At 37.2% G+C, this 21,583-nt stretch overlaps 2 protein-coding genes across 2 annotated transcripts in view; both read left to right on the forward strand.

The window, feature by feature from the left end:
• Positions 1-7,101, forward strand: part of LOC108535334 (E3 ubiquitin-protein ligase NEDD4-like) — a 74,749-nt gene extending 67,648 nt beyond the window's left edge. The window contains exon 6 of the mRNA XM_017881320.1: positions 7,072-7,101. Within this exon, the coding sequence (XP_017736809.1) occupies positions 7,072-7,086 (15 nt within the window). The 3' untranslated portion in view covers positions 7,087-7,101. The remainder of the gene's footprint in view (positions 1-7,071) is intronic.
• Positions 7,102-7,151: 50 nt separating this feature from the next.
• Positions 7,152-21,583, forward strand: part of NEDD4 (NEDD4 E3 ubiquitin protein ligase) — a 101,403-nt gene continuing 86,971 nt past the window's right edge. The window contains exon 1 of the mRNA XM_017881262.1: positions 7,152-8,699. Within this exon, the coding sequence (XP_017736751.1) occupies positions 7,152-8,699 (1,548 nt within the window). The remainder of the gene's footprint in view (positions 8,700-21,583) is intronic.

The following is a 21,583-nucleotide window of genomic DNA, read 5'->3' on the forward strand; positions in this document are numbered from 1 at the left end:
TGCTGCTGAAGAAGACTATCACTGGCTGGCAATCTAATTTTTTTTTTTTTTTGAGTTGGAGTCTCACTCTGTTGCCAGGCGGGAGCACAGTGGCTCAGTCTCAGCTCACTGCAGCCTCCGCCTCCAGGGTTCATGCAATTCCCCTGCCTCAGCCTCCCTAGTAGCTGGGACCACAGGCGCATGCCACCACGCCTGGCTAATTTTTTTGTATTTTAGTAGAGATGGGGTTTCACCATGTTGGCTAGGAGGGTCCTGATCTCCTGACCTCATGATCCACCTGCCTCTGCCTCCCAAAGTGCTGGGATTACAAGCATGAGCTGCCATGCCCAGCCTGGCAATCTAATTTTTAAGGCTGAGTGACAGATGTTGCTGATTTGATTATCGAATATGGTTAGTTACAGAGCTATTTGTTTTCTGTCTGAGTTTTTGCTTTTTTTAAAAGAATATAAAGTTTTCCTTTTTTCTCCCCTCTGTCTCTATAGATCTGTTTTCCTTTATTTATTATTATTATTTTTTGACAGAGTCGCACTCTGTTGTCTAGGCTGGAGTGCAGTGGCGCAATCTCAGGTCACTGCAACCTCTGCTTCTCGGGTTCAAGCGATTCTCCTGCCTCAGCCTTCTAAGTAGCTGGGATTACAGGCACCCGCCTCCTTGCCCAGCTTATTTTTGTATTTTTAGTAGAGATGGGGTTTCACCATGTTGGCCAGGCTGGTCCCTTCTAGATGGAAACAAATGAAACTTCATATTGGTGGAGTTGTGTGTGTGTTTTGTTTTTAAATCACGAAATATACATGCAAAAAAGCTCACATAATATATATATTTTAAATAATAAGACAAATATGTATATACACACACATTACTCAGCCTAAGAACTAGAACATTACCAAAATCTTTGAAACCCTCCCTAGATCCCTCCTTAGTAGCATCTCCTTTTCTTCCTCTACTAGTAGCCACTGTCCTCAATTTTGTATTTACCATTCTTTGCTTTTTAAAATACTTTTATCACATATATACACATATATATCCCTAAAAAAGACATTGTTGTTGGCCAGGCATGGTTGCTCATGCCTGTAATCCCAGCACTTTGGGAGGCCAAGGCAGGTGGATCACCTGAGGTCAGGAGTTCAAGACCAGGCTGGCCAACATGGTGAAACTCTGTCTCTACTAAAAATACAAAAATTAGTTGGGCGTGATGGTAGACACTTGTAGTCCCAGCTACTCGGGAGGCTGAGGTGGGAGACTTGCTCGAACCTAGGAGGCGGAGGTTGCAGTGAGCCAAGATCACACCATTGCACTCCAGCCTAGGTGACAAGAGCAAAACTCTTATCTCCAAAAAACAAAAACCCACCTTGTTTATTTTGTATATTTTTTAATTTATAAAAATAGTATATCTCTGTAGGCATCCCTCTGATATGCTTTTTTCCTTAATGTTATATTTGTGAGATCTGTGATGACACCTTTCAATGATACATAATTTTCTATACTCTGAAAATATAATAATGCTATAATTTATGTATTTAACCTCCTTAATATTAGTGTTATTAGTGTTATTTCCAGTATTGCTCTTACCAATTGATAAACATTTTTGTGTCTCCGTATATACATCTCTGAGTGTATCTCTAAGAGATACGTTTTAGAGTTGAATTGCCAGCTCATGGTATTACTGTTATTTTTCCTGTTGCCACTGATACCGATGTGAATTCTGCCTTATCATTGGGTGTATTATTGGTGAACTATTTTATTTGCGTTATTTGCATGTTGTCTACAAGGAGGGACAGCTCACATCTGTGCTTTCCACCATGCTTACTTGTCTGGTCCGTTTTGCTAGTAACTTTAGTATTGGTGTGACTCTTTCTTAATGGCCAGAATGGCTGTTTGTCAAACACTGATCAGCAAATTAACGTTCCTTGAGCATTTACTGTGTATATAATACTATAAAGTGCATCATGATAGGTTGGAAGAAAAAAGTGTTGCGTTTGATATTAACAGTTGGATATTTATAGATGGATAAATATGACAAATAAAATTTTTTAAACTTTTAACTAAAGGAAAAGAACAAATAATACATTAATCAAGATATTGTAATGCCTGTAATCCCAGCACTTTGGGAGGCTGAGGCGGGCGGATCAGGAGATGTTCCTGGGGTCAGGAGTTTGACACCAGCCTGGCCAACATGGTGAAAGTCTGTCTCTACTAAAAATACAAAAATTAGCCGGGCGTGATGGTGCGCCCCTGTAGTCCCGGCTACTCTGGAGGCTGAGGCATGAGAATGGCTTGAGCCCAGGAGGTGGAGGTTGCAGTGAGCTGAGATCACGCCACTGCATTCCAGCCAGGGCAACAGAGTGAGACTCCATCTCGGGGAGGGGGAGGGTAAAAAAAAAAGTTGTTATAGATCCCCACACTAAGGACTAAGAAATTCTATTATAATCCTGCATTTCTTTGGGGGCATGAGCTTGTAACCCTAAACAAATTATTCAGCCTTTCTAAAAATACCTTCTCACATTTGAAAAATGAGGACAACAATATTTGCCCTGCCTATCTCATAAGCATGTTGTGAGGATAAAATGAGACAGTGACTATGAAAATACTTGGAAAATTCTTTATCATGATACAAATATAAAGTGTTATTTAACATTCATGGACTTACGCCTTTGTAGCTGTCTGATATGGTATATTTTGTATTAGCTAAGATACACCATTTAGTATATCTACTGTGTTAGATGCTCTTCTATGCATGGGAAATACAGCTTTTCTCGAGAAACTCGGTTTACCAGCAAAACAAAGAGCCATAGATAATTAGAACAGGGTGGTGTGTGTCATTCTAGTCCTCTGATTTGTTGCTAGTCTCAGCAGGTAAGGGAGGTATAGAGATGACTTGAGATGTTATAGAAACTATAGCCATTGGTGGAGTAACAGACCTGATTGTATAGCAACAAGTGACCTATGTGGTTATAAATGTCATTCCGTCTTTATTCTGCTGAGGCACTCACAACTAAATTTAAAATGTACCATTTTCCTAGCAATTTCTCTTTGAAAATGGAAGGTGAAGAACACAAGTATAATATTAAGCAGAAACAACTTTAGTCATCTGGAAAACGTTTGTAATATAAGTGATATTTGCTTTCAAGAAAGAGTAGGCTTATATCATTGTTTTCCACCCAATTTTAAGACTTGAGGGTTTTAAAATATAGTCGTTTCATTATGGTGATGGTAGTGGTGGTGGTGGCAATAATGACAGAACATTTCAGAATTATGTGCCTTAAAAAAATTCTACCCACCAATGCAAAAGTTAGCACTGTGTCACCAGTCTAAGACATACACCTGTACACATTGAGCCACCGGTTTTAGGAGCTGCCTATATTCTGGGTGGAGACCCTGTGCTTCTCACATTTAGCAGTTGTATTAGTGAAGCTTCTCCAGAGAAACAGAAACAATGGATTGTGTATATATTTTGTGTATTATTTATTTTTCATATATTTTATATATGAAATTATGTATAATATATGAATATATATATTTCCACACTATATATGTATATAGTGAAAACTGCAATCTGAAATCTGCGGGGCAGGCCAGGAAGCTGAGAACTTAGGCAGGGATTCTACATCGTAGTCTTGAGGCAGAATTGCTGCTGCTGCTTACAAAACCTGTGTTTGCTCTCAAAGCCCTCAACTGATTGGATAAGACCCCCACACATTGTGGAGGGTAATGTGCTGTACTCAAAGTCTACTGATGTAAATGCTAATCATGTCTAAATGTCTTCATAGCAATGTCTATACTGGTGTTTGACCAAACTACTGAGTACCATAACCTATCGAAGTTGATACATACAATTAACCACCGCAGCTGACTTTGGCCTTCAAAGTTCAGTCAATGATTAAGATTACCCAGAAGCTATCCATACCATGTAGATAATTACATTATTTTCCGTGTAGATGATCAGTAACCAACAACTCAGAATGTGGGGTTCTTAACTTCAATCTGTTTCACTCCAAAATACGCAATTCTATGTAGGACGTGCATGGATTCTTTCCAGATGAGGGCTGCCATGTCCCTCCAGTTCTTCTACTCTTAAGGTTAGGGTTAACACTCCTGTTTGGTATTTGCTGGACTGAGGAACTACATTTTATAGCAAGTTCCCCGATTTCCCATGCAACTGCTGTAATAGCAGTATAGATCCTATGTTCAGACCTCAGCCAGCAGTGCAAACTGTTCAGCCTCCCTAGAATTTAAACTCAGACTAGAGTGCTAGGAAGTGCATGTGATTCTCTTACCTTACTTTTCCTTGGCTGAAACCCTCTCTGTAAATTTTTCAAACGTCATTCCTTCTTGTCCACCTGCAGTGCTTTTTGATATTTCTTTATAAGTGGCAGCTGGATCAACTTCAACAACAACAACAACAACAAAAATCCTGAAAGAAAGCGTCAGGCATTCAGAGTGCCTGTGGTGACACCATCTATCCATCCAGACTTCTCTCTGGTGTCTTTTGGTGCTTACTTTGTGCCCAGGACAAGCTCAGGAGCCTCAGAAGAACTGTGTAGTTATGGTCCATGCTCTCCAGAAAGTTAAATCTAGTTAGGGGACGTGGAACTGATGCTTACAGTGAAGCTTACCAAAGAGAAGACATTTATCTGGCCAAATACTTGGAGTTCGTTATTTTATATGTTAATAATCAGAGGAGCTTTTCCTATTTCCAGGAAGTTGTAGGCCACAGGCATGAACAATTAGATCTCATTGATTAGCCTATTAGAAGGGATTCATTCTTTGAGTTGTTAGACCCCACACTTAATCCCAGAAAGAAAGCTGAAGTCATTTGAAGGCAGAGTAAAACAGGACTCCTCCTTATTTAAAAGAAAAAGATGTTGGCCGGGCGCGGTGGCTCAAGCCTGTAATCCAGCACTTTGGGAGGCCGAGACAGGAGGATCATGAGGTCAGGAGATCGAGACCATCCTGGCTAACATGGTGAAACCCCGTCTCTACTAAAAAATACAAAAAACTAGCCGGGCGAGGTGGCCGGCGCCTGTAGTCCCAGCTACTCGGGAGGCTGAGGCAGGAGAATGGCGTAAACCCGGGAGGCGGAGCTTGCAGTGAGCTGAGATCCGGCCACTGCACTCCAGCCTGGGCGACAGAGCGAGACTCCGTCTCGAAAAAGATGTTAAGGGAATATTGACTGAATTCTGTAAAATCTTAAAGGAGATAGGTTATACAAAACCAAAATAACATAATAATTGTATTACTAAATTTCCAATTATTGTACACATTTGAAAATACAATGCTGTTTCATTCTAGTCAAATATAATTCAATAAATTCCCATAATTCTGTTTTGTTGTGTCTTAATTGATTGAATATCTGTTTAGAAAATTCTGATCGAAAACAGATCTATCTTAAGCAGTTTTTTTAAAACAAAGTATGTTTTACATATTTGCTTTTACTTAGGAAAAAAAAACTTACTTAGAAAAATACAACTTGGGTGTAGCAGCATGTGGTATAAACAACGGAACTATTTTACCTTTTACTTTCCTATGAATGAGCCAGTATATATTTATTGCTGGAGTTCCAGCTATAAAATTTAGGTAAGGGGTTTAAATATACCCTAGAGTATTATTTAAAAATAAATTTGTTTCTTTCAAATAGAATACCAACCTTGGTCTATGGCATTTGGGAGAGAAATTAAAATATTAAATTTTTATTACCTAGTAAACTGAAAATAAAGGTTAAATAAATACAAAGCAGAAAAAATATATACAAAATCACAACCTCTAAAAGGACAAACAGTCCACTGTTCTCTACTGTGGAAGCTTTATCAGCACTGCTGAGTAATTCCACCTCTAGGGCAGGGCTAGCTCTCAAAAATGTAAACAAGTATGCACTTTGTTTATATAAAGAAATGTACAGCTGGGTTTATATTTCTTTATAGATATCAAACAGCTAAATGGATTGTTTCAAAGCACCAGCAGGGGCCAGCAAAGAGCTCTTAGAGTTTTTCAGAACAGAATTGGCATTGAGATATGTTTATTTGATGTGTTAAATCCTTTTTAGACTTCTTTACTTACCACAACACTCTCTTAAGTGAATGAATTGCAGAGACAGTGAAATAAAATATCCTATGTGTTCAAACTATCTTGGGTATAGTTTTTTTTTTTTTTTCTAATCTGCATATATTTTTATTGGAATGTTTGCTTAGGCTATTTCTTGGCAGAGTTTTAATAGTCAAAATATAAATGGCATCATTTAAAGACTGTTCTACTTGGCTGGAAAAGGCCTTAAAATTACAGGAGAAAATGCTTAGTGACAGCTTCTCTTAAACTTTTTTTCTCGAACCTATGCTTCAGTTTTGCAATGGTATTACTAGGTTAATTTTGTAGTTCTGTCCTTAAGCTTTCACTTTTTATGTAATTAGCACTTTAGAAGCTAAAATATGTATCTGTTTGATGTAGTGCTAAAGTTTAAATTCATCCTAAAGTTTTGGTATTTCCAAATTTACAGAACTGTTTGAATTCACAAATAAAAAAAAAAATTAACAGTCCCTATATTAACTAACTTGACTAGATTCCTAGTATGACTACTATTTGGAAATTCAATCTTTGATTTGATACTTAATTACATGGGGTTTCGTTCCTACCAACTTCCTGTAATTCTATACCTATGGGTAAAAATATTAGTGGTCAAAGTTGGCTGGAGAAAGTATAGGCACTGCGATTCACATAGTTAAATGTTCATTTAGTAGAGCTGGGGTGAAAAAATACTGTTTCAACATGAAATGTTAGAAGATTGTTGTTCTTGTGTTACTCATTCATGCAAATTGGAGAAGGTATAATTGAAACAAGGTTGGCTGTGTTTGAGTCAGTGTGCTGCAGCTGAGCTCAGCTTAAAGGTCGCTGGAAATCAAGTGCTTTGTAAGTGAAGGCATTTTGACTACAAGCGATTCAAGACATTTTGGAAACGTCAGTCTCTGGAATGGGTCGTCTTTTTCTTTCTATGATATCTGGTATCTAATGTTTTACTTAGGATAAAGACTACTACTTAATAGCTCTTTTAGGCACCACAAATGATTTTTTCTTTTGATGCAGTGCAGCTGCTTCTAGCCTGTCTACGGACAGAGATCTTTGTTATGACTTTCAGCCCTTAACATGTTTGGAAATGAGAACAAATGGCACAAAGCTTACGATTGCACTTTGCAGCCAGAAGAAGCAATACTTACCCTTTGTCAGAAACCTCCGGAGATGACTTGGATAGCCATGTTCACATGTGCTTCAAGAGACCAACACGGATTTCAGCGTCTAACGTTGTTCAAATGAAGCTGACTCCCAGACAGACTGCACTGGCTCCGTTAATAAAGGAAAACGTTCAGTCTCAAGAAAGATCATCTGTTCCCTCATCTGAAAATGTTAATAAAAAGAGCAGCTGTCTACAGATTTCACTACAGCCAGCAAGGTACAGTGGATATCTTCAGTCTAGCAATGTCTTAGCTGATAGTGATGATGCCTCATTTACTTGTATCTTGAAGGATGGTATTTACAGCAGTGCTGTGGTCGATAGTGAGTTGAATGCAGTGAATGATGGTAACCTTGTAAGCAGTCCAGCCATTTGTAGTGGTAGCCTTAGTAACTTTTCAACCAGTGATAATGGATCTTACAGCAGCAACGGTAGTGATTTCGGGTCATGTGCAAGTATCACAAGTGGAGGTTCGTACACTAACAGTGTCATCAGTGACAGTAGTAGTTATACATTGCCACCAAGTGATGATACTTTTTTGGGTGGAAACTTACCTTCTGACAGCACCTCCAATGGAATTGTGCCAAACAGGAATACTACTCCATGTGAAATTTTTTCAAGAAGTACAAGTACAGATCCTTTTGTCCAGGATGACTTGGAACGTGGATTAGAGATTATGAAATTGCCAGTGAGCAGGAACACAAAAATTCCACTAAAACGTTGCTCCTCCTTAGTCATTTTTCCTAGGAGTCCTTCAAATACCCCACCGACTTCTCCGACAAGTCCATGTACTCTTCTGAGCAAAGGATCCTATCAAACTTCACACCAGTTTGTTATTTCTCCTAGTGAAATTGCACATAATGAGGATGGCACTGGTGCTAAAGGATTTCTTTCAACAGCTGTCAATGGACTTCGGTTATCTAAAACAATTTGTAACCCTGGAGAAGTAAGAGACATACGGCCGCTTCACAGGAAGGGCTCGTTACAGAAGAAAATTGTTCTTTCGAATAATACTCCCAAACAGACTGTCTGTGAAAAGTCATCTGAAGGATATTCTTGTGTTTCAGTGCATTTCGCCCAACAAAAAACAACTACATTAGATTGTGAAACAACAAATGGTGATTGTAAACCAGAAATGTCAGAAATTAAGCTTAATTCTGATTCAGAGTATATTAAGCTCACGCATAGGACATCCGCATGTTTGCCATCCTCCCAAAACGTAGATTATCAAATAAATATCAATGGAGAATTGGAAAGACCAAATTCACAGATGAACAAAAACCATGGTATTTTACAAAGAAGTATTTCATTGGGAGGAGCTTATCCAAATATTTCCTGTCTATCCAGCCTTAAGCACAATTGTTCTAAAGGGGGACCATCTCAGTTACTCATAAAGTTTGCATCTGGAAATGAAGGTAAAGTGGGTAATTTATCAAGAGACAGCAACAGAGATTGTACAAATGAACTGTCTAATTCTTGCAAGGTAAGTTTCCTTTGATCTTGATAAATATTAATTTATACGAGAATAACTTAATGAAATATTTGGAGAAAATTTATTATTATAACCAAGCAGTTTTATATATTTTCCTGGTCCTTAGCTAGCAGTACTTTGTAGTCATAAATTTTATATTTGTAAATCTGAAGAACCCTATGTATAGTTTTTTACTGTATTTGTTACTTTACCAATGTACAAAATGTGTATTTTAAAATCTTCCTAAGTGATTTAAGCTGTAAAACTTTACAACATAACAAACTTTGAATAACAGTCTATTTCATAAGATTTTATCTTGGTATCTTTTCCTTTAAATGGTATAGTATTCTATTTTGTAGCTCAGTATTTTATTCCTATTTTCAAAACCATCATTTTGCTTTCTCCCCTTCTTAATCATTATGAAATAGAGTAAAATTTAGAATGCTTATTTAAAATATTAAACAAAACCCATATCAAAGTGTGAAGATCTTGTTATAAATTATCATAGAGGAACTATATCTCTAAAATACATGTATTGATAAGATCATTCATAAAAGCTATTATGCTGCATGTTTAAAGCAGAGGAAAAATAAATGGCATTTACATTTGTATATACCCTTAACTATGGAATTTTGTTTCTACCCTATTTTTCATGAGCCACGAGTTAATACTGCCTTCTAAAATGTAACTCATTCTTTCAACAATATTGAATTCTAAGTTTTAATATTTTTGAAGTTGGTTTAAATTGCTAGGCATTTCCCACAATTTTCTATTTACCTTTTCATTTTTGACAATTCAACTTTATTATATTAGTAATTTAACTCTTTTGAATCTTAGCCAAAAGTTCTTAAGTATTTAAAATGGTTTGAACTGAAATAGAATTTTAAAATTTCTGTATTTGGAATGTTTTGCCAGGTTCCAAGAAAGTTAAAAAATTTTTCTAACTAAAGCAATTTTACATGACAGTACATAAATAGTTTGGGGAGGAAACAAACTTATATCTGTTATCTGTGTTTTTGTAACATTCCAATATGCTTATTAAAGATTTTTTTTTAAAAAAATCTTCTGGATAAGTAGCTTTAGGTGAATAAAATAGTCATTGTAGTTTATTTTCTCTCTTTCTGAAATCTGGTAAATATAACAATTGTTACCAATGCCAGATGTAATTATAGCCACTACCTTTACTGAGATAAAAAAAGATCAGATTTTCAAATTCTGATCTATATTTTACATTTTTAATTCCATTATAGGAAACTTTTCTTAAAAACCAGCTTTTAGGAGATTATAACAATCAACTATTTTTCTTCTAAAGGAAGAAATGAAATGGCACTGAGAGAGAAACATTAGTACTATGCTAATTGAGTTAATGTTACTTATAAATTTCTTTTACACGTAATGAAATAACCTGAAAGGAATAATTCATGTATAAATATTTGTAGAAATACCTTAAAATAGTTTATTTTATGGTAATAATTATAGTTTGTTGTGGATACTTTTGAGAAGAGTATTTTAAATGTATTTTTTAATGAAATGTGGATCAAATGCCTTTTGCATTGTTAAAAATATCCATTGTTACTGGTTTTATTTATGCTTAGGTAAACTAACTTAAATATTTTTTGTGACAATCAAATGTATAACTTTGTGCAGATTCTATCTTTTGGTAGATTATTGGATTATACAGTAGTTCAGAAGTATGCAGTTTGCTGGAGATTTAAATTGTCCCCCTTTTAATGTTTATTAGACTTCTCTTTATAAAAGCATTGTAAACCATACAGTGACAGTTAAATTTAATTTATACTATATCTAAATAGATCTAATTGATAAATCAAGGCTTGTTTTATGAAGAAGATTCTAGTGTTGCTTTTTCTAAATATAGCAGTGGCAACAATGATGGGTTTTAGAAATAATCCTGTGTTTATCAATAATTATATATTAATCTAATTATAGTGGTATATTGTAACTCATTTATAAATAAACAGCTCCCAAAATATTTCCCATGACTCCAGTTAGTCTGGGTTAGTATTCTGATATGCTGAGTCTGGATTCACATTTAACAAGTTGATATTAGAGTAGCATTTAGTAATGTCAGCTATCTGTACTGAGCAGTCGTGAAATTAAATCACTGCTTTGGTCAGAGACCCTGGTTTCTAAAGCACTGAGAGTCTACACATTCTTTTCTTATATGTTTAGCTACCAGTCTCTAGCAGTATAAGATTGAGTTTCTAGCTTTCAATAATCAACAGCTCATTAATGACTGAGTTTTTAAATCTAGTGAGAACTTTTACCTGTATCTGAGACACTGTCTGTGTTCTGTGTTTACAACTTAGAGTGAAGATGAGACTTTGTAGTCTGTGTTTATTTCAGGCATAGCAAACAACATAACAGTGACTGGCATATGTTTATTATGTATGCCTTCTGAAATACAATATTACTTTTGTAAAGGCTATATAATGACTTTTGATCTGAAAATAAATATTTGATATTTTAACAGTATGTGTAATATTTTGTCAGTTCAATCAAGAAGCAGGTTAAGGAACTAAAGTACTACGTAAACAGTTATAAAAATGATTGCTATTCAGATTTCTAAATCTGTATAGTAGTTAGTTTTCTCTACTGTTATTTTATTTCCTTCATCTGTTATTTTCTGAATCTCCTATGTTATGTTGTTAGGATGCTCAGAGATTTCAGTACCCTATTATTTAATGTGCATTAGCATTTTGCCCAAGCTTGAATGTCTTTCATTCTTTGCTTATATTCATATTTTTATTAGAATTATTTTTTACATTTTTTTCTTTTGTTATAAAAGTTTTGTTCATTATCTGTAACTTAATCCTAAATAGGTAAATTGCTACTATTCTAGTATAGTAGAACTGTAATAAACTTATGTCTCAATTATTTCAAAGCCTTTAACACTGATCTCAAGATTATACATTTCAATATTTTCTTATTTAATTGTTCTTCCTAAAATAGATGTTTTAAATATATAATTACTTAAATGTTCCATTATTTTCCAGTCCCTATTTTACTAAATTTAGCAGAATATTTAGAGAGATTTGGTTAAATTTATTTTGAGCAGCACTTATAAAAACCAATGTAATTTATAAATATTCTAAAATGTGATGCCATAATGTTAATGACTAGTTTTAGAAAGTTGGTGAAAAATGTATATTTGTACCTGTATATTTCTTAGAACTGAGGAATCGTTAATTTCAGACAGGTTCAAAGTGCTGAGTTGTTTGCTTGAAAATATTTTGTTTTCTCTGTAGATGTGTCTTAATTCATCCAGTACACATTTGAGTGCCAGGCCCTGTCCCAAGTACTGAGAAGAAAAGATGAGTAAAATACAGTCTCTATTTAGGGGACCTCCCATTCTAGTAATAGGGACATGCTGGTAAACATAAAAATTTTCAGTCTAATATGTGATGTGCTAAATAGAGTTGTGTATGAAAAAGTAGAAAGATGTGACATTATTCATCTGGAGAGAGGACCTGGTTGGTAGAGGAAGGTTTCCCAGAGGAGGTGACATTTGAACTGAGTCTTGATAGGTAAACTAGAGTTCATCAGACAGAGAAATCAAAGAGATTCTAGGGCAGGGATTCCCCATCTCAGCATTATTATATTGGGCTGGACACTTTTGTAGTAGGGGCTGTCCTGTGCACTGTAGGATATTTAACAGCATCCCTGGCCTCCACCCACTAAATGCTAGTAACACCGCTTTCTCCCAGTGTGACAATCAAAAAGTGTCCCCAGACGTTGCCAGATGTTCCCTAGGGGCAAAATTGTCCCCTGTTGAGAAAAACTGCTGTAGGTGTCAGCAGCAGCATATGCAAGACTAGAGATGTGAAAGAATCTCACACTGTAAATAGTCCAGTGGGGCTCAAGCATAGGGTAGCCTGGGGATGTGGGAGGAGGTGATCTGCCAGAAGTGGGTCGGAGTTGATTAGGCCTGGTGCTTCATGCTGAAGACAAAGAAGGTGGTCTTCTGCTGAGAGTCAGTAGTTGGGCAGTGGAAGTCTTTAGAGAGTGTGAAGTGCTCTCTTTAAGGTTTTTAGAAGATAATTTTTCATGATTTCATGGATTATAAATGAATTTAAGTTTTCTTAACTTGGATGATTGGGTTAACAGTGATGTTATGAACTAAGATGAAGAACTCAGGAGAGGGGCCAGATTGGGAGGGTGAAGAAGAAATCACAAATTAAGTTTATGTGCATCAGAGGCTGCCCTGGTAGTGCTGTTTTCAAGTAGGGCAGTTGGAGATACAGGACCAAGGCTCAGGAGAGAGGTGAGAGTTAGAAATGTAGATTGGGAGTCAGGAGTACAGTCAAAGCCTCAGGTAAGGATAAACATGTTAGGGAAGGTATACAGTGAGATGGGAAGGGAAGATAAATTATAATTCTGGGGACTACCAACTTTGGTGAGGTGGTAGAAGAGGGCATAAAGAGGAGACTAAGGAGGAACCACATAGAGGCCAAGAGAGCATGGAGGCATGGAGAGCATGGAGGCGCGGAGAGCATGGAGGCGCGGAGAGCATGGAGGCGCGGAGAGCATGGAGGCGTGGAGAGCATGGAGGTGTGGAGGCATGGAAGCATGGGTGAAAGGTGAGGGAAGGAGGACAGCAGACAGTACCACAGAGAACATAAGTATCCACTGGATATGGTAGTTAGAAGGTCTGTTAGCAAGAGTAGGCTCAGGAGAATGCAGGGTTAAAAGCCAGATTGAAGAAAGAATAAAACAGGTAAGGAAGCAGAAACAGCCAGTGTAGGTTGCTTGCTTGGTGTCATAAAATTAGCACGAGATAGCATAGGCAAGGTATATATTTAGTGATTGTTATGCAGAAGGCATATGTGAAGTAGATAAAAGATGTATAAGACAAACTCACTCTCTACAGGGAGAGTACAGTCTCTTTTTCCTGGAGAAAAAAATAAATGTTACAGTCTTCTGTTCTTTCACCTTGGAACTATAGAATAAGCAAGTATGATCAGTGAAAACTGAAATGGAGATTCAGCAATATCAGATGAAGGAAACAGAAAATTACAAGTGAAAACTTGAAATTGCTTATGAATATTCATAACTCATTTTGGACAGCATTAGTCTAACTTTCTCAGTCCCCTCTCTACCACCAAAAATAAGACAAAACAAAATAGAGCTTCCATGTAGAAAACAAGTCAAGGTTTTAAGGCCTATTCCCAGAAACTACTTGGAGAATAGGCAATTCTGTCTATTTTGCTGGCTTCTTCTAGGCTATGGAGCCTACCATGTGCTAGCTCTTGTGAGGCCTCACCCGTTTGTATCCACGCTCCCTTTACATCACAGGTGACGGGGAAACAAGACAGACCAGGAGAGGCCAGGACAAGAGCCTTTGTAGGCTGAAGGGGCTTGGCAGAGTCTCTGGGTGAGACCAGGCGATATGTTGAGGTCAGGAAGGTGGTTAGCAGAAGGAGCAAATGAGTGCTGAGAAAGGGAACCAATTGTCTTGTCAGCATATCCTGGAAATAATCCAAAGTATTGCTCACACGTCTGGTTCAGTATCCTTTGTTCGTTGTGTAAAATTGGAAGACTGTGGTCAGATGAAGACAGATACTTAGAGATATAATAATTTCAAAACCAGGGGTGAGCAGATCTGTCCCAGTTCAGTGAGATGTTTTGGGAAGGACTCAACATGGGAGCAATTGTTGAAAAGCAATTTTACCCACACTAAGATTGAAGCGAACTGTTGGGATAGAACAAGAACAGCAGACCTGAGGGCTTAGACGAGCAACCAGCTAGTGTGTATGTGTAGCTCGATTCATGGGTGAGTCACAGCAAAGAACACCTTGAACAAGTAAGTAAATTCATGGCATTTCTAGTTAGGCTCGAGGATGTCTGTTGGGGGAGAAAGAGCGTAGGCCTTCTCTTGACTTAGAGGTATTATAAAACCATAACACTATGAAACATTTTTATTACCTTAGTAGTAAAATACATTACCCAAGCAAGATATTGATGATATAGTAGACCATGTCTTTAAATTCAGTTATAACTAAACTTAGTTAAGTATAGTTATACCTGAAGTTAAGTACAGATATACCTAAAATAATGTTATCCTGAATTGCTTCCTTTTATTTACTTTTCTCTCAATTTTTTTTTTTTTTTTTTTTTAAATGATGAGGTCTCATTATGTTACACAAGCTGGATTTGAACTCCTGGGCTAAAGCAATCCTCTTGCCTCAGCTTCCTGTGTAGCTAGGACTACAGGTGTACTGCTGTGTCCAACTTGTAGGCTACCCTCTAATGCTTTATTAAGGAATTAGAGAATGGCTTATTAAGATGTCAGCAGGACCAGTGATTTTTAAATTCTCATGTGCATGTAAATAACATGGCGATCTTATTAAAATGCAGATTCTGGTTTGGGTTCAGTAGGTCTCAGAGTGGGAGCCTGAGATTTCTGTATTTCTGACAGATCGTACCAATGCTGCTAATTCCCCAGACACACTTTGAGAAGTAAGTCTTAAGGCCATTCTTTGATGCGAACAGTAATACAGTTCAAAGTCGAATTATCCCTTGAGTCCCTGAAATGCCATGATTGTGGCCATTATCATGAGTAATTCATTAAAAACATCAATAATACTTCAGATACTAAATGCACATGCAGCAGAAAAAAAAAAGATGGAGATATGGCAATAGGTAGGCAAATGTAAATTACTAGAATTGATTAGAGAAGGATTCTGGAGAATGGATTAAGCAAATCTTTTCTAGGCTCAGATTTGCTAGAATACAGTTCCCTAGTATAGAGAACAATGACTAGCTCAAAATAGACACTTAATAGGTATTTATTAAATTAATGAATAAAGCCAGGGACCCTTTGTAATGGGGTAGAGATGACTGCAGAATCCTGATAGGTGAGGATGACTACACAGCCTTGCACAAACAGATAACCAAACTAGGATATTTGAGTAGTAACTGTGATGATGAACGGGAGCTACGTGATACTTCATCCTTTGCATGGAAGAGTGGCACTCTTAAATGAATACCTTGTCCCTGGGGTGAATGCCAGTGGAATATTATGATCGTGACTCAAGGATTAGTTTCCACAGTGAAGTCTGATTCATAGCCTACATATTCCACTAACTGGTACCGTATAACTGTGTGTCTGGATAGAGGCTCAGATCAAGTTTTCTGAAAAGAAGGTTGAATGGACAGAGATCTTTAAGGGTATTCAGACAAAGGCCATTTGACTAGCTTTCTTTCAGTTTATCATTGTTTTATAAAATGACTTCCCTCTAGACTTCATGTAAGAGCTGGGATTCTCAGACTAGTTCCTGGAGTTTTAAGTAACTGTTTCAGCTAAGAATGACCTTTACTTTTGTGACAAGGCTGAAAGACTGAACTGTCTTAAAGAGTCACAGAGCTTACTGGAAACTCAAGTCGCCTTCAAAGCAAATGAGTTTAACAAGTATTTATCAAAAATAGAATATGTGCCTGCCATAAGTGGCAAATATTCTTCCTGGATTTGAAGAGGTTATAATTGAAATGAGAAAACAGCACAATCCATTGAAAACAACTGGAGAACAATATAGTATAATATATAATAATGTTTATATACCTACTTCATGCAGGTGAACACCTAAACATTGAGATATATGATTGCCCATCTGATTTTTAATTAATTTTTAACTTTTATCAAGGTAACACATGTGCCTATTTTAAAAGTCAGATATTATGTCTTTGAAGATTTTCTGTCTTTTTCTCCATGTTCTCTCTTCCTAGAATTCCTGTTTGCCAAAGTTTGCACTTCCTGGATTGACCTTAAAATTTTCTTTTCTCTCCTGTTTTCTGTTTCTTTGCCTCCTTAATCTACTTCTTGGAAGATTTCTTCCAAGTTTTCCCCTTTCTTTAATTTTAAAGTTTTGTTTACTTTGTATTCTCTCTCTCTCTTTTTTTTTTTTTTTTTTGAGACAGTCTGACTCTGTCGCCCAGGCTGGAGTGCAGTGCCGTGATCTTGGCTCCCTGCAACCTCTGCCTCCCGGGTTCAAGCGATTCCTGTACCTTGGCCTCCTGAGCAGCTGGGATTACAGCTACGCGCCACCATGCCTGGCTGATTTTTGTATTTTTAGTAGAGATGAGGTTTCACCATGTTGGCCAGGCTGGTCTTGAACCCCTGACCTCAAGTGATCCACTGCCTAAGCCTCCCAAAGTGTTGGGATTATGGATGTGAGCCACTGTGCCCAGCCTAAAACTTTATTTTTAATTTATAAAATTCTTGTTTCTGATTATTTCCTATTCCTAATGTCCTGCTTGTTTTAGGAATATAATCTCTTATTTCTCTGAGAATATTTTACTTCGGATTTGGTTTATTTTCTTTCTCAAGTTTTGTTTCAGGTCCTGTGTCATCTCTGGATCCTTTTGATCCCTTTGCTGTTGTTATTACTATTTCTCTTTATTACTGGACATTTTCCTCCAGGTATCTGTTGTTCATATTTGAGAGTAAGTCGCTATGAAGTTGCCTGGAGGTTCTATAATTATGTTGGGCTTTTCAACTGGTGGGTTCCACTGTTGGGAAACCCCCCAATTATTAGTGTCTTCTCTCTGAGGTTAATTTGTTTCTCCAGAGAAGAAACTTCTAATGATTGCCCAGTTATGTTTTACAGCCATGGTTAGTGACAAATCAGGAGTGAAGGTGAAGGTAATTCCTTTACATAAGTTCTGCAACTGAGCAAATTCCAGGTAAAATATGTCTTAAAAGTGATATTTACTTACAGAATTCTTACCGTGCTGATGGTAATTTAATTCATTTGCAGTAAATGAGATACCTGATTTTCTTTTCTTTCTTTCTTTTTTTTTGAGATGGAATTTCGCTCTTGTTGCCCAGGCTGGAGTGCAATGGCACGATCTCGGCTCACTGCAGCCTCCACCTCCTGGGTTCAAGCAATTCTCCTGCCTCAGCCTCCCGAGTAGCTGGGATTACAGGCGTGCACCACCACGCCTGGCTAATTTTGTATTTTTAGTAGAGACAGGGTTTCTCCATGTTGGTCAGTCTGGTCTCGAACTCCCAACCTCAGGTGATCCACCCACCTCAGCCTCCCAAAGTGCTGGGGTTACAGGCGTTAGCCACTGTGCCCGGCCAAGATGCCTCATTTTCATACCTGTGGTCTGACATACCTTGTGTATATTCTAAAAGTATATGCACTCCTAGAAAGACTGAAGTAAAAACTCTATAGTAGAAAATGTGGTTTCGTTAACATATTTCTCAACTTTTTGCATTCCTGTTAATACACTGAAGTGCAAATATGCATACCTATCACTCAGAAGAAAAGGATCAACCTGTTTAAAATGTGTATGGAAGTATGCCAGGTGTGGTGGCTCACACCTGTAATCCCAGCACTTTGGGAGCCTGAGGTGGGCAGATCATTTGAGGTCAGGACTTTGAGACAAGCTTGGCCAACATGGTAAAACCTTGTCTCTACTGAAAACAGAAAAATTAGCCAGGCGTGGTGGTGCACCCCCGTAATCCCAGCTACTCGGGAGGCTACAACAGGAGAATCCCTTGAACCCAGGAGGCAGAGGTTGCAGTGAGCCAAGATCGAGCCACTGCACTCCATTCTGGGTGACAGAGTAAGACTGTGTCTCAAAAAAATAAAATGTGTATGGAAATAGAACAAGGAGGAAGAGACCATAACAGCCTTCTAATAGAGTTTAATATTGGATAGTCACTGTCACTAGGACTTGAAGCCTCAAGTATGATTTTTAACTTGGAGAAAACCTTGAGAGAGAGAGAGAGAGATTTTTTTTGAGATGGAGTCTCGCTCTTGTCGCCCAGGCTGGAGTGCAGTGGTGCAATCTCGGCTCACTGCAACCTCTGCCTCCTGAGTTCAAACGATTCTCCTGCCCCAGCCTCCCAAGTAGCTGGGATTACTGGCGCCCGCCACCACACATGGCTTTTTTTTTTTTTTTTGTATTTTTAGTGGAGATGGGGGTTTCACCATGTTGGCCAGGCTAGTCTGAAACTCCTGACCTCAGGTGATCTGCCCACCTCATCCTCCCAGAGTGCTGGGATTCACAGGCGTGAGCCACCATGCCCAGCCAACGTGTGTGTATGTATATGTGTGTGTGTGTGTGTGTGTGTGTGTGTGTATGTGTGTGTGTGTGTGGGAGTGCAGTGGTGCAATCTCAGCTCACTGTAACCTCCGCCTCCCGGGTTCACACCATTCTCCTGCCTCAGCCTCCCAAGTAGCTGGGACTACAGGGGCCTGCCACCACACCCAGCTAATTTTTTGTATTTTTAATAGAGATGAGGTTTCACTGTGTTCACCAGGCTGGTCTCGATCTCCTGACCTCATAATCCGCCCACCTCAGCCTCCCAAAGTGCTGGGATTACAGGTGTGAGCCAGCTCGCCCAGCCCCAATATATTCTTTTTTAAACCCTTAGCCTTATATTTGTAAAAGTTTAAAACAGCATACTTCATGTGCCACATTTTAGGAAACTGTCTGAGGTAGTGATTATCTCCATATTAGAAATAAGTAGAAAGGCCCAGAAATTTTTAAATGACTTGCTGAAAATCACAAATCTAGTAAATGTCATACTTCAACCAAAGCTTAACTCCATTATGTATTTTAAAGCACCTTTCTACTACTGCTAGCCAAAAGGACTCTCATCGGGCACTGGGAGAATCCTACAGGATAAAGCTGCTTGGAAAAGATCACTTTGGTAAAAATAGCATCAGAAAGAAAAAAAAGAGTTGTCTAAAGGAAGAATTCCATTTGGGCTGACTACAATCTGATGAATAACATTTACACTCTGAAGAACATATAGTCCAGATCAAGTGCTGTCTTATAGCCACTGTCGAGTGAAAAAACAGTTTAGGGATTATTATTAAACATTACCAGAGAACCGGTTTCTCTCACAAATTTCTTTTCTTTTTCTTTTTTTTTTTTTTTTTTTTGAGATGGAGTCTCGCTCTGTCACCCAGGTGGAGTGCAATGGCATGATCTTGGCTCACTGCCACCTCTGCCTCTTGGGTTCAAACGATTCTTCTGCCTCAGCCTCCCAACTAGCTGGGATTACAGGTGCCTGCCACCATGCCAACCTAATTTCTCTCAAATATTTCCTTCCTTTTCTTCCAACTTGTGATTTATGATTACTTTGTTTTTTTCCGATTACTTTTATTGATTAACACATACTTTGTCTTCTGCCTCCTATAATGTTGCTTATGAATTTCATCCTTAAGTTCTTTTTATTTAATAAGTGTTACAAACAATCTACATTATTATAAACTAATTTTTTCCCAAATATTTTAAAACTTTTTGNTCAAATATTTCCTTCCTTTTCTTCCAACTTGTGATTTATGATTACTTTGTTTTTTTCCGATTACTTTTATTGATTAACACATACTTTGTCTTCTGCCTCCTATAATGTTGCTTATGAATTTCATCCTTAAGTTCTTTTTATTTAATAAGTGTTACAAACAATCTACATTATTATAAACTAATTTTTTCCCAAATATTTTAAAACTTTTTGTTAGGGAAGATTTCAAACATACACAAAAATAGAAAGAATATTGCAGTGAACCCCTATGTATGACTCATCCAGTTCTAAAATATATCAACATTTTGTTGATTATATCATCCATCTCCTCCTCACTTCTTTTTTCTAGAATCTTTTTTAAAAAATACATCATATTCTACCCATAAACATGTTGAAATGCATCTGTGATGGTTAGGAACCTTTTACATATATAAAACCACCATGCAATTGTGACAAAATTAATGGTAAAATTAACATTAATTCTAAACTGCTTTGACTGGATAAATCTCTAAGTCACTATATCATTTTAGTATTGACAAAGTTCAAGATGGGTACATCTCTTTTGACTTGTGTCTATCTAATACTTCTATTTTCTGATATTCACATCTCTTTGGGATGGAGCATGTCAGTTATTTACCATAGGATTTTCTCTTTCTTTAATCAGATAACTTTTAATAATATGTGGGTTACCAATATAATTGAGACCTTCCTTTGGAACCTAAAACCAAAAGGTTAGAGTTCAGATTTGGAATTTATCATCTAACCACATCTTATCTCGGCCTTAATTGCCATACTGTATTTAGGGTTCAAACATTTGGGATAGCTACCTTACTCATTCCTGGGCAGAGGTGAAAATGTACTCTATGTTGAAGTAACTCTATTAATTTGTATTATAGCTTTTCCAAATCCTGATTTTTATATTTATATAATATGAAATTTATGAAACACTGCCACAGTGTTTCAAGTACTGGAAATTGTATGTTTGGCAAATACTTGATGCTCAATAAAGAGTAGATCTCATTATCTACCTTATATTTTTGTGAGAGTATCTGAAGGCACTGTAAAGTGCCATGATATATAACACATAATAATTGTTTTATAGATGTACAAATGGAATCATATAGGTAATTATGAATCCAGATGGACAGTTAAGTAATGGGAAATGCATGAAAAGATCACATTATTAAAAAGTCAAGTAAAAATATACAGACCACGAATCTGGGGAAGCACTTCTTCATAAGAAACCAAAGCAAAGATCAAAGTCTAAGATTTCTAAACCCTTATTAACAATTAAGCCACAATTCTTTTTACTTATACTCACAAATTTTGATTAGATGTATTAGGGACGGTGTCAACACTAGTTGTACTGAAGGAGGACAGAAATAAGAATTATACAGCAAATTAACAGGAGCAAATAATTAGCAGCTAGAAAGTCCTGTATGTGGGCCACAAGCCCCGTATCGAATATCCAATAATTCGTAGTTCCAAAGCCAACCCTTTTGTTTCTTTGATCCCCCACTGAAAATTTTGACTTATGGAGATGATCTCATAAACATGAAACATAAAATGGTAGACTTTTTTCTCTTCAGTTTTTAAACTAAAGAATTCCCGGCCGGGC

Source organism: Rhinopithecus bieti, unplaced genomic scaffold, assembly GCF_001698545.2.
Source record: "Rhinopithecus bieti isolate Rb0 unplaced genomic scaffold, ASM169854v2 scaffold_1106, whole genome shotgun sequence".
NCBI classification, from domain to species: domain Eukaryota; kingdom Metazoa; phylum Chordata; class Mammalia; order Primates; family Cercopithecidae; genus Rhinopithecus; species Rhinopithecus bieti.